The 11563-nt window shown below is 36.7% G+C and overlaps 1 protein-coding gene across 1 annotated transcript; it reads right to left on the bottom strand.

Moving 5' to 3' along the window:
• Nucleotides 1-3380: 3380 nt before the first annotated feature.
• Nucleotides 3381-10344, bottom strand: LOC101313033. The gene is made up of 20 exons (XM_004302189.1): nt 10316-10344; nt 9554-9692; nt 8739-8813; nt 8514-8629; nt 8237-8351; nt 7806-7934; nt 7660-7707; nt 7314-7513; nt 7003-7199; nt 6616-6899; nt 6383-6529; nt 5623-6027; nt 5381-5530; nt 5194-5272; nt 4966-5087; nt 4594-4785; nt 4376-4516; nt 4113-4253; nt 3828-4037; nt 3381-3722 (listed from the first exon to the last, which is right to left on the bottom strand). Exons 2-20 carry the CDS (start codon nt 9686-9688, stop codon nt 3597-3599), a joined length of 3012 nt encoding a protein of 1003 aa, XP_004302237.1. The 5' UTR covers nt 9689-9692; nt 10316-10344; the 3' UTR covers nt 3381-3596.
• Nucleotides 10345-11563: the final 1219 nt, after the last annotated feature.

Genomic DNA, 11563 nt, shown 5'->3' with positions numbered 1-11563 from the left:
GTTTAAGCATCTGCTTGCTCTGGAACAATGCGTATAGTTTCAATTTCAAAATAATTTCTTTGTTCTTTGTTGCTTTTACTGCTCCTGGTTCTTGTTCTTTTTCACCTGCACGAACAAAACTCATCATTATACGTGGTGGAAATTGTAAGATTATATGTTTGCAGTCTCACATTCGATTGCAAATGAACGAACTAGTTGTATCTGAACGTGGACCAAACACTGTAGATGATTCAAAATTTTCTTTTCTTTTTGTTCTTGAAAATGAAAAACAAACATTGTAAACTACTCTGGCTAGATTCTTTAAGTCCAGCTAATATATGTACCTTGTGTTTTGTACGTGAAAGGAAAGTTATAGTACTGAGGTGAGGAAATAATTTAAGTTATATAAATACTTCACTGAACAAATCAAGACTAGCACATAGTCCATCTTCAATTCCACCTCAATAATTGTTGCTGTAACGAGACTTACATGAAAGTAAATTAAGTATTACTGTACAAGTAAATGTATAATATTCTAAGAAGCAGTAACATGTGTGGAGATGATCTTCGTGTTTAGCGTTCCATGTTTCCACATCAATTTGTTAATAACTTTGATTTACTTTACAAACATAGTCTCCTCTCAATTATCAAACATTGTCCTCTAATATATACAAGATGTATGCCCAAAACAACATAAAAAGGACTAACCACAGATATGATGCTGCTTCCTAGAAAATGACTGCATCTTCCCTTAATCTAGAGTGCCAAGACTTATTGTATCTTCTTTAATCATCTCTTCAAATGGCAAAAGAAAAGAAAAGGAGTGGACCTTATAGGATCATTAGTATATAAAAGACAGAAGAAAATCTACATAATTATAAGTATCTGCAAAGTGAGAAAGATAATCTTTTATTTGGCTTGACTGACTTTGCCTGTCAAATTATTGATCTTGTCCTATATATTAGAGAAAAGGTTTATGTTCCTTTGTTCTCCCCTTTCACGAGTTAAGCTTTTGATTATCCTTGCTTGTGTTATAACTTACTTATTTAGTAGTCTTTTTACTGTTTCAAAATTCATTTGTAATTTTGTATATAAATGATGAGTAATAGTATTCACACGATCATTGGTGACTACCTTGATCAATTACTCTTTGATTTGTAATGATTTTATCTTATCAGTAAGACAATTTTAATTATGGAGGTATATATCCCCGCTATCATGGTGGTTTTTCCAGGGTGGTGATGGATGTTTCCAACTGATTCCAAGGACGGGGGAGAAGGTTAATGGTGGCTACTGTGGCGGAGGAACGGAGATTGGCTGGTATGCATTTGTGGAGGTACGGCCACTCCACTGGTTAGTGCTTTCAGGAAGGACGATGCTGACTCGTCATTGGGTGAGGGTACTCGCAACTTGGTCATTTAGTGAAGTGATCGGGTGAGCATAACCGGTACTCGCAAATGTATTGTTATTATTAGGGATTTTGCTTTTGGATTTTTGGTTTGTGATGTTTGTTTCGGTTTAAGTTTACAGAAATCATGTCTGAACTTTGGCCGTAGTGACTAGGTGGTCTGGAAAGGGCAACAACATTTAGCCGGTTGTTTCCTTCGTGGAGTTAAAGTTCTAAGTACGTACCACAGTGAAGTAAGAATGGCATTTATTGGCAACAATATCGTCCAGAAGTAAATGAATTCCATCACAATTGTACACAACGAAAGCCAGAAAATTACAGAGTCCAAGGTCTGAGGAACCACGTGAAGTCGGCCAATTTTGCTACATAGGAGTACAGACATGAAGATGAGGCCAGCGAGAATTGAGGTTTATGAAATGAGGCAATTGCCATAATTACAAGTTAAGTAACAGCAGCAGCTGGCCGCAAATGGAGGATCGCATAGGAAAGTACATTCACCAATTCAGCTAGGCATCAAGCAATGCCTTGTGAGAGCTTACAAACCCTAAAACATATACGCATTGCTTGATTTCTATATGACAAGAGCATCTCGGCCGGTCTTGGATTAGGCCGCATAACCAGTTTAATGGTTTGGCCGATCAATCATAATTCGTCGCATGTGTAAGTTCAAAATCTATTAAGAGTATTTTTAGTATTTCGTTAAGGATAGTGTTAGAGGGCCTCAATAATGTCTAAAATTTATGGTCTTAATTATATGTGGCATGTCATGCCACCTAGACATATCATCAATTAAAAAATTCATGTCATGTCATTCTTATATCAATATACAATCTTATCATTCTCAAATTCAAATTAGACAATAATTATACCACATTTTAGGAAAAACTTGTATCGAATCCTTTTGGATAAATTATATGATGTTTTGAGACGAATATATATATATATATATATATATGTGGATAACTTTTTCCTTCGAAAAACTATATATATAAATATTCAATTGAATTCATTTTTTTTAAAAATAAGAATTCATATTTTTGAACAAGAATACTTATATATTATATTTCACATTATATTAGGTATTTAAATTTAATCATGATGAACATTAAAAAAAAATGGATTCAAAAATATTTTATTATAAATAAAGACAAAATAATTTAGAACATTGGATTTAAGAATGATAGGATTGTATTTTTATTTAAGAATGAAATAACATAACTTTTTACATTGATAATGTGTTTAGATAATATGTCATGCCACATAGAATTATGGTAAAAAATCTTAGGCTTTTTATTAAAGTCTAGAATCATTTTGCTTTCGGTAAATAATAACGGGCAAGAGAAAGATTTTTATTGATTGGATTATGTCACATGGAAAGGGCAACCTATCGACCTATCTCAAACTTTCTCCTATAAGACCATCCACGAGACGAGAGGAAAGCTCCATGGATGATGATGGATGGGATGTGAAGTGTAGTCTTTCCTCCTCAAGGCCTGCACTGGCTTTACCAGTTGAGAGCTCAAAGCCTAGGATTACAAAAGCAAAAAAGAAAAGGTTGGGGAGAGTATGAGACTGGATTTGTAGAGCTTTGCCTTGATTCACAGGGAAAACCCTATTACATGATAAAGCTTTATTTTGAGGTGTCAATCAGGCTATTATTTTTCAGAGGTTTCTTCCTTCTTCCTCATAAGAGAATCTAAAATCATTTAACATTGTGAGTAGGTTCCTAGGACTAGATATAGGTAGGCTTCCTCTGGTGAAAGTGATATGACAACACAGATCTCTGAAAAATAACCTCCCATAGTGCCTGTTTTCTGAAAAGAAAAGTTGACAAAACCATGCACCAATCAATCACTTTGTTAAACACCACAGTACTGTACAAGAAAAAAAAGTTGGTGGAGTATGGAAGGGGCTGAGCGAGCATATGGGAGATAATTAGAACTTGAGAGCGAGCTGTATGCATAATTTCTTCATTTTGAGACGAAGGCACAATCGTAAGAGAGCAAAAGAGACGGAAAGATGTACTACATGATGCTTAACACTAGGTCATTACAATTAGATGTTCCATACTAGTAGCGTAGGGCGTGGAAGCCCTCAAATGATCAGATCCGAGACCAAATTTAGAGCTATTTATCCCGAGTGAAAACTGCCTAATACTTTACAAGACGATTACATTACACTTGTTGAACAGGTGATAGCTTTTCTTCTACTAACAACCAGCTGCCTTGAGGAAGTTGTCAAACGGACTAGCAGGAGGCAACCTGATAGCAGCTAACCACGAGTCCTGTGCTGATGTACCTCCCTGGGTAACCCCAGGTCCAGGTTCATTAATTAACTGCATTAACATTAACACGAGTTAAATATCAAAACAAAGCATTATCATTGACCAATTATCCATATCAGCTGAAAAAACGTAAACTATGACTGAAAATGAGCCGACCTTCTGGAGTGCTGTGCATCCACCTGCGGGAAATGGTGGAGACAAAATGTCACGGACAGTACTGCTTTGATGATGTTCATGGGCCAACCAATTAGAAAGCTTCTTCCTTGTGCCTGTGCCAAGGGCCTCACACTGTTTTGTCATGGTGTTGTATGGGAGGGGTGATGTAGATACAGATGTTCCCGCTACTTGACCAGCTACCTCAAGTGCCTGAATAAAAACAATATGGTGTTCAGAACGTCACTTTTACAAATATTTCTAGTTCAGTATTGTTGGGGGGTTTACCGATTCCAAAAGCTGTCCAACACTGATGACTTGGGGGACAGAAGATGATGACGGCATTCTAGGAATGAACCGGGAGAAGTCAGCAACAACAGATACTTCACTTGTTGCATCATCCTCAACTGATGAATTGGTCGGAAATTCCTGCAAAATTTGGGAAGTCAAGTTATTACTGTAAACTTAACTGCTAATAAAGAAGTGTCAGTTGCCTCAGGTCACATGCCAATTCAGCAGAGTAGCAAGAATAACTAGCGCGAAGAGTATACCCCATCAAAGGAAAGCGTTTCTTTTGAATGGCCAGGCATTTGATTTTGGTCAAAGTCTAGCATTGATTGTGGACCAAACATAAATGCATCATCAGGAGTGAATGACTCTGAAAGTTGGTCGGCCACCACCTCCGCCTCCATCTTCACAAGGAACAACAAACAAATGAGATGAGAGGGCTCGGAAGAAGAAAACTGAGTCCATAAGTTAACCATCCTACCTCAGTAATGTCTGATAGAAATTGGACCAAAATTTCCCTGATGACATTGTCAGATTCATAAATTTTTTTCCGCAAATCAGATAGTAATGATGTAGCTAGCTGGTTATCGATAACAGATCCATATTTTGTGATGTCTGCCTCAGGCCTTAGAAAAACTTGAAGGTCATCACTGATGCCCAAATATGGATCAACCTGAATTGCACAAATATAAGTAATTGTCAGGGTAGCTTTATGCCACTGGCAAATAATAAAACTTTGACAAGCTCAAAGATCAAGGAACTTGAAAATTACTCATATTCAAAAAGCTGGATTCAACTGCTGACCCTAGTTTTTTAGTAAGAAGCATTCGGTATCAGGATAATATCTACTCACATCTGATGGTAATGATTTGAGCAGATCATTCAGATTAGGAATGTGATAGATCTGAGCAGCAAACATCAACATGCCAATCGATAGCACAAGGATAGATCTCTGGCAAGCTGGGGGCAACATCCCTGCTAACACACAAAAAGATTATTTACATCTGATCATAAAAACAATTAACCGGTATCTCCATTTTCATCAGAACAAGCAACTGTTTTTAGGATTTCCTGTCCTCACCATTGTTAGGATCCAGTGAAATATTCCTCAGAGATAGCAGAAGTTGAAAGGAACGGACCATAAGGTTGCCATTTGGATTCTGCAAAATTATCAACGGATTTCAGACACAAGTAGGGAAACATGGGCATTTATGGGTATTGTTATCATGGGCTTTCTCTAGAAAAGGATACATGTGAAAAATGTTCACCTTCAAGTGAGAAGAAACTATCATTAAAATGAAAGAATGAGCTATAGCTTCAAAATTTGAAGGCAAATTATCTGGGAGATTGGCTTGCATCCAAAAAGCAGACAGCAAGTCTGCTATTTGATCCTCACTAAACTTCATTATGTATGGTTCCTGTGTCAATTAGAAAGTATACAGCATTAGTAGAGCAAGCAAAAAAATAAACCACAAATGTTGCCCGTTTTGGAAATAATGTAACTTCTTACAGGGTCTGTTAGGCTTGATCCAGCAGTCTTGTCAATAATAGAGCTAATTGTATAGAAGTTAGGGGAACTCTTGAGGGTAAGCCCCTGCTTCCAATCCTCTTCTGCAATATCCCTATCTATAAAATCATCACGAGCACCAGTCTCCTGATTTTCTGTTTTAGGGCCATCTTTTTCCCTCCTAAGCTTTTCAAGTCTAGCTGTAATTGAAGCAATAGAAGCTGTATCCAAACTCCCTTTTCTTGACTGGTATACAAACCCAGATTGTAGAGGAGCGACTTCATGTCGGGGCCGATTAGAACATGGAATGAGAAGAACCGAAAATATTTGGTGTGCTCCAACACGCACCTCAACATCTGGATGCATCATCACTTTCAGAAGCTGGACAAGAAGGGATTCAGGAAAAACCTACAAGATTGAATATTGTATAGTATGTCAAACCAACAAGTGCACAAAACAATATGTTGACCATTTTAGTCCAACAAGAACTATTCTATCACATGTCAATAAGAAATTCTAAAGTGATATACAGTAATATTTCAAAGTGATATACATTATTAAAAGTATCAAACTACATGCCCACCAATTCAAGTTTTGAATCTAAATCATATCTCCAAAAACATCCGATCAACAGTCGGTCTTCTTTAATGTGACATGCAAGTATATCCTTTATCACTGAAAGAGAGTTTCCGAGGAATGCAGACACATAAAGAAGTGTATAAAAAGCTTGACAACAAGAAACAGATTTTCAAACTTTTCTCACTTGCTGTGACTGAGAAGAGATCAATGCTAATGAGATCATATGAGCAACAATCATCAATGATCCCATGGTGGCCCTGGCAACAGTTCCAGATGGTAGCTTCTCCAGAGATATTGACATCATGTCAAACAATGGCCGAATATTTCCAATCTATTAGGAACAACAGTGGGTTGTCAGTAATAGTAGATAGACCCACATCATATATGAACTGCAAACACCGCAAATCTAGAACTTACTCCTCTAGCTATTTCTAATAAGCAATCTTCAATTGAACTCTGTAGCATGGTATTAATGCTAGACTCTTGCTCTCCAACTGATTCAGCAGTGGCTTGAAGACTCTTCCTCAAGTGCCTGCATAGGTCAGAGACAAATCCAATTTCCTCTAGCACTGTTCCAGATCGAATTTGGCAAGCCAAAGCACTAGCAACCTGAATGATGTGAGATTTGAGTTGTGGATCATGTGAAACGTTCTTGTGGTCAAGATGACGGATCGCATAGGCTAAAATCATCTGCTGATTTCCTAAATCCAAAAGTCAATAATGAGATTAAGTACATGTAGACATATTTGCAGAACCTAATATGTCACGACAGACTATACTAACAGGGAAAGAAGATTAAGATACCTGAAGTTTCCAAAAAGTATGACATATCAGACAAAACCATCATAGCTAACCCTTGCCGAGGAACCCAATGGTGCCTAGAGTCAAAGTACACAAACATTGGATCCAATACCCGGCGCATTGTTGTGCTCTCCTTCGCTAATTCAATCATTCTCTGAATACAAATTTGAGCCCAAGTGTTTGGTGTCTCTGTCTCTTCTCTATACAAATGAACCACAACTATTAAAAAGGGAATCCGATGGAAATAGCATAATTTGAAATTACAACTTCTTTGACTGATAAGCTCTCCCTTGTAGAGTTTCAATAATTCCTACCTTGTGAGAAGAGAAGGATCCTTCTTTTCTGGCCGTGGCCTGATGACCTTGCAACTAGGGCTAGAATACCCACCAGCAATTGCACCAACTCTACTTTCACTTCTAACTACTTCATCCACCCAATTATGATGCGACTCTGCTCCCTCACCATTTTCATTATGTGTATCAGGCTGATAGTTATCCAAAGTGGCATGTACAATCTACATACACAAGAGAAAAGGGAAATGCTCAATATATATGTCAGAAGGAGCACCAACTCCCTTGATATCTAATGATGCAGTCAACAAGTGTAAACTTAACTACACATAGAAGAGAAAAATCAAGAATGTTGGTCAAAAGAACTAACCTCATCAAAATCAACAAAGATATATGAAACTTCAGTCATGAATTGGATCTGCCAAGCGAGAAATTTATCAAAAAGATGAAAATAAAAGGCAATTTTCACATTGAAATGGTCTACAAAATTTTCAAGCAGTCAAATCATGTAATTACCATGGCTGAAAGGCACTGCAAGCTTGATGCTCTCAAGCAGCGCTTTTGAATATCTTCACCACTCTCATGTGCCAGCTCACATACTTTATGAACCAAACTCTCAATGTTGTGTGTATAAGTTCCATCTGTCTGTTCATAGCGAAACAAACAAGAGTGCACATTTTGACAGTTAGAAAAGTTATAGTGTATTTACTTTATGCAGGAACCTAGAAACAACCATCAATTATATATTTCACTCATCCACTTACAGAATAAGAAATGCCACAAGTAGGATAAACAATTCATTTCCAAAGATGCAATCAAGAAACAATATTACCCAATTTGGGGGAAAGTTGTTTATCAGTCTCACACATTGTTCTAGCATTGATTAGGCCGAGATGAAATCCTGTCATTCTGCTATGTACTAATGCATAATAGCTCTTGAAACTCACCTGACTGGAGATGAACCTCGTCAGAGTTTGGCATCCAATTATACGGAGAGCATCTTGCTTAGAGTTGTCCAGAAGCTCAGTGACCACATTTAGTACACTCCCAGCAAAATAAGCCCTAAAGAATGCAAATTTAGAGTCAGGTGTGAGTTTAAAGTTTTCCGATCAATGACATGCTAGATTATTTCCAAATAAATATTTAGTCCCTAAAGAAATTACCTATAGAACTGCAAGAGAAATACATCGTTAAGGAAAGGGATAGCAAACAGGTCACACTTACATCTGGTTCTTACAAAGGCAAAGTAACTTGTTGTAAGCCTCTGCAACGATATTAATGAATTTCACATGCTCAAGACGTAGCTCTTTGTAACACCTATCTTCAAGATGTTTGGCAATCTGTTGAGAAAAATAGGAAACAGATGCATCTCATCAGCAGAACAGTAATTTACAGTAAGCTCAAGTTTACTGACCAAGACATAGAGAAATGGCAGAAAAGAGTTCATACCTTAGGGATTCTAAAAGGATTCTTTGCAGCATATTCGCATAGCTTAACAATCTTTCTTTCATTGGAAGGACCATCCTGGAAAGTATTGGGGAACTTTGAACTTCAGTATTCCAATACTTGATAAGAGAATTATAAATGATACACAGGTTTGAAGTAATATGGAATATTATATATACACGTCTAAGTGACTGGTTTCTATTGAAGCATGCTGTTGTTAGCTGCTTATCAGAAAAGATTCACAACTTACAAATTTTAGTGCAACTGTTCTTGGGTTAGAAACTCATAAACCTTACAAATAGTGCTAAGACTCGATTAGGATCAAACATTCAACATAATTTCACTTTTTACAGTCCCAAACATAGCCTAGAGAGACCATAGTGTTGATTAACAGTTGGTAAAGAGAGAGAGAGAGAGAGAACAAATGCTTCAATGAAAATCTCTTTATTAAGCATCCTAGCCAATTTCTCATTACTGAAGGCAGAGAGATAACCTCCAACAAAAAAGAACAAGAACAATTGAAAAGGCAAGTTTGAGTTTTGCTACTACTATCACATCGCTGGACATTTGACATGAGAGGGAAGGGATATTGTAATTTCCTTTCCTGCAAGGAGTGCCTGGTGGCAGCGCTGCTGCCTCATTACATGATCAACTGATCAAATTATCAACTAATCTACTACTATCTGTGTCTATATTGGACAAGTAGCGCAAAGCATAAGGTCAACACGAACACAAGATTGTCTGCCAAGTATAACATATCTGTGGACATTATGGCTTATAAGCATAGGTTAAACAGTTAAAGATAGCATTATACTCACAGGAGACTTGGGGAAGATTTCTGCAAGCAGCTTTTTGTAACGCTTAACAGGTTGTCTAGATCTTGACCTCATAGCAGGGCAGCATACACACATGTTCCCACATGCTGGGAAAATTTTCCTGGAGATGATCCCCATTTTCCTATAGAAAATAGAAAACACTATATCAGAATTCAAGAAAGATGAGCATAGTTCAATCAGCTCAACAGAATATAGTAAAATGGGGTATCAAATAATGCACCAAATGACAAAGAATGTATCCCAACATAAATCTTTCAATGAAAACACCACAATCTAATATCTTCAAGTACACTTGCTATTACATACATATATTCTTCAAGTACAATGAGAAAACACAAAAGGAAGAATGAGGGTGGTAACAAACAAGAAAGGAGTACACAGAGAAAAAGTTCTAATCTTTTATATCTACATATGCATATATCCTCAAGTACAATGAGAAAACAGAAAACGAAGAACACCCAACAAGAAAATCCAAGAAATTAAGAGGTGCATAAAGAAAAGTTCAAATCTTTTCATAACAAATAAGAAGAACAGAAGAACCAAACGAGCCAGACATTGCATCAAAGCCAGAATTTTCACTTGAAAAACACACCCAGAAACCCAAATTAACACACCAAATTATCAAAACAAACAACAGAAATCTGTGAACAAACCCAGATGAATAAATGTGAACCTTCAAGAAAGAAGAACCAATAACAGTAATTTAATAGATAAACAACGGAGAAACCAAGCCAGAAAAGTTACCTTGTTCTTGCGCAGAGACAGATCTGGGGAGTGAGAGCTTTAACCTCCAACGGAGTTTAAACTTTGAAAACAAGAAGGGACATGGGAGTTGGAAATCTATGAAAGAAACGCAGAAAGAAATTGGCGCGTGGATTAAGACAGAGTGAGAAAGGTGAGACTATTTGAGCTCTTTTTCACGTGATGGGGTTGTCAGTTGTATTTCTCTCTCTTGTTTTTTCTTTTCGAGTTACCTGAAAAAGTGAAGTGCTTGTTGGTTTTGTCAGAACTTGGAAGACTAGAAAAAACTATTTAATTCAAGGAGGTTTGAAATGGATTGCTTGCTATTCTAGGAGGAGGTAGGTCTTTCATTTTTGTATTTTAATGGGAAGAGGAAGACTCTACCCGCTTCAAGATTTGGCATTTTGGTGTTGCCTTTAATTTGAACGTCCAAAAACCTTTTACTTTGAACTCAAATTTGTGCATCACTTGAGATCCTACGACTCTCAAAAAGTGAAACTTGTGTTCGGTGATTTTTATTTCATGGTAAATGAAATATTAGAATGTTATCACTTGATCAATAACATTTAAATGGTCACGTGCGGTATGTTTTAAATGAAGTTATATGTTTTAAATAATGTACGTTATTTGATTAAGACACGTATATTATTTATGTCACCAAAAAGTAACATGATGTGGTAAACTGAAAGCTTATGAAATTCATCTAAGCGAGTAATTAAGATTTTTCTTGGTTTTAAAGAAACAAGAAAATTATCCCTAACCAATTAAATTGGTGAAAAACTATGTTTTGTTTCTTGTCACATAATGCAGATAAAAAAGAAGCTTACCTCATAGCACTAGATAGATCGGTTAATTGAATTTGACCCATACACTACATTATTAGGATTAGACATACACTACATTAATCAAACTTTATGCAAAAGAGGACATATACAAGCTTCCAGACACAGAATATGAGATTGTTATACCAAGTTATGCATTTCAATCTCATTAGGGGGGAGCAAGAGATTGTAACCCTATCGTAGATGCATATTTGGATTACGAGTCTCAGCAGATGCATTCCTGCTCATGGTGACTTTTGGCACCATAAGTTAAACACAACTCCCATACTGACAGAACCCCAAAAGGAGTGCAAACAAAGAGAGTAATCTCCCACTTAATCGAGTTTACACTTGTGGGAATTAGGGACTAGGGAATTATAATATGAACTAATCTTTCCCAAGAATCTACTTTGTTGCTATTTTATGCAGA

The sequence above is a fragment of the Fragaria vesca genome, linkage group LG6 (assembly GCF_000184155.1).
Source record: "Fragaria vesca subsp. vesca linkage group LG6, FraVesHawaii_1.0, whole genome shotgun sequence".
NCBI lineage: Eukaryota > Viridiplantae > Streptophyta > Magnoliopsida > Rosales > Rosaceae > Fragaria > Fragaria vesca.
This window is presented reverse-complemented; position numbering and strand designations above follow the sequence as displayed.

What these genes read in the sequence shown, in the direction of transcription:
- LOC101313033 (XM_004302189.1), bottom strand. Translation starts at nt 9,688, where the DNA reads ATGGGGATCATCTCCAGGAAAATTTTCCCAGCATGTGGGAACATGTGT. An exon ending in AAATCTTCCCCAAGTCTCCT is followed by an intron (nt 8,814 to 9,553) that starts GTGAGTATAATG and finishes AATACTTTCCAG; the next exon opens with GATGGTCCTTCCAATGAAAG. An exon ending in TGCCTTTGTAAGAACCAGAT is followed by an intron (nt 8,352 to 8,513) that starts GTAAGTGTGACC and finishes TGCATTCTTTAG; the next exon opens with GGCTTATTTTGCTGGGAGTG.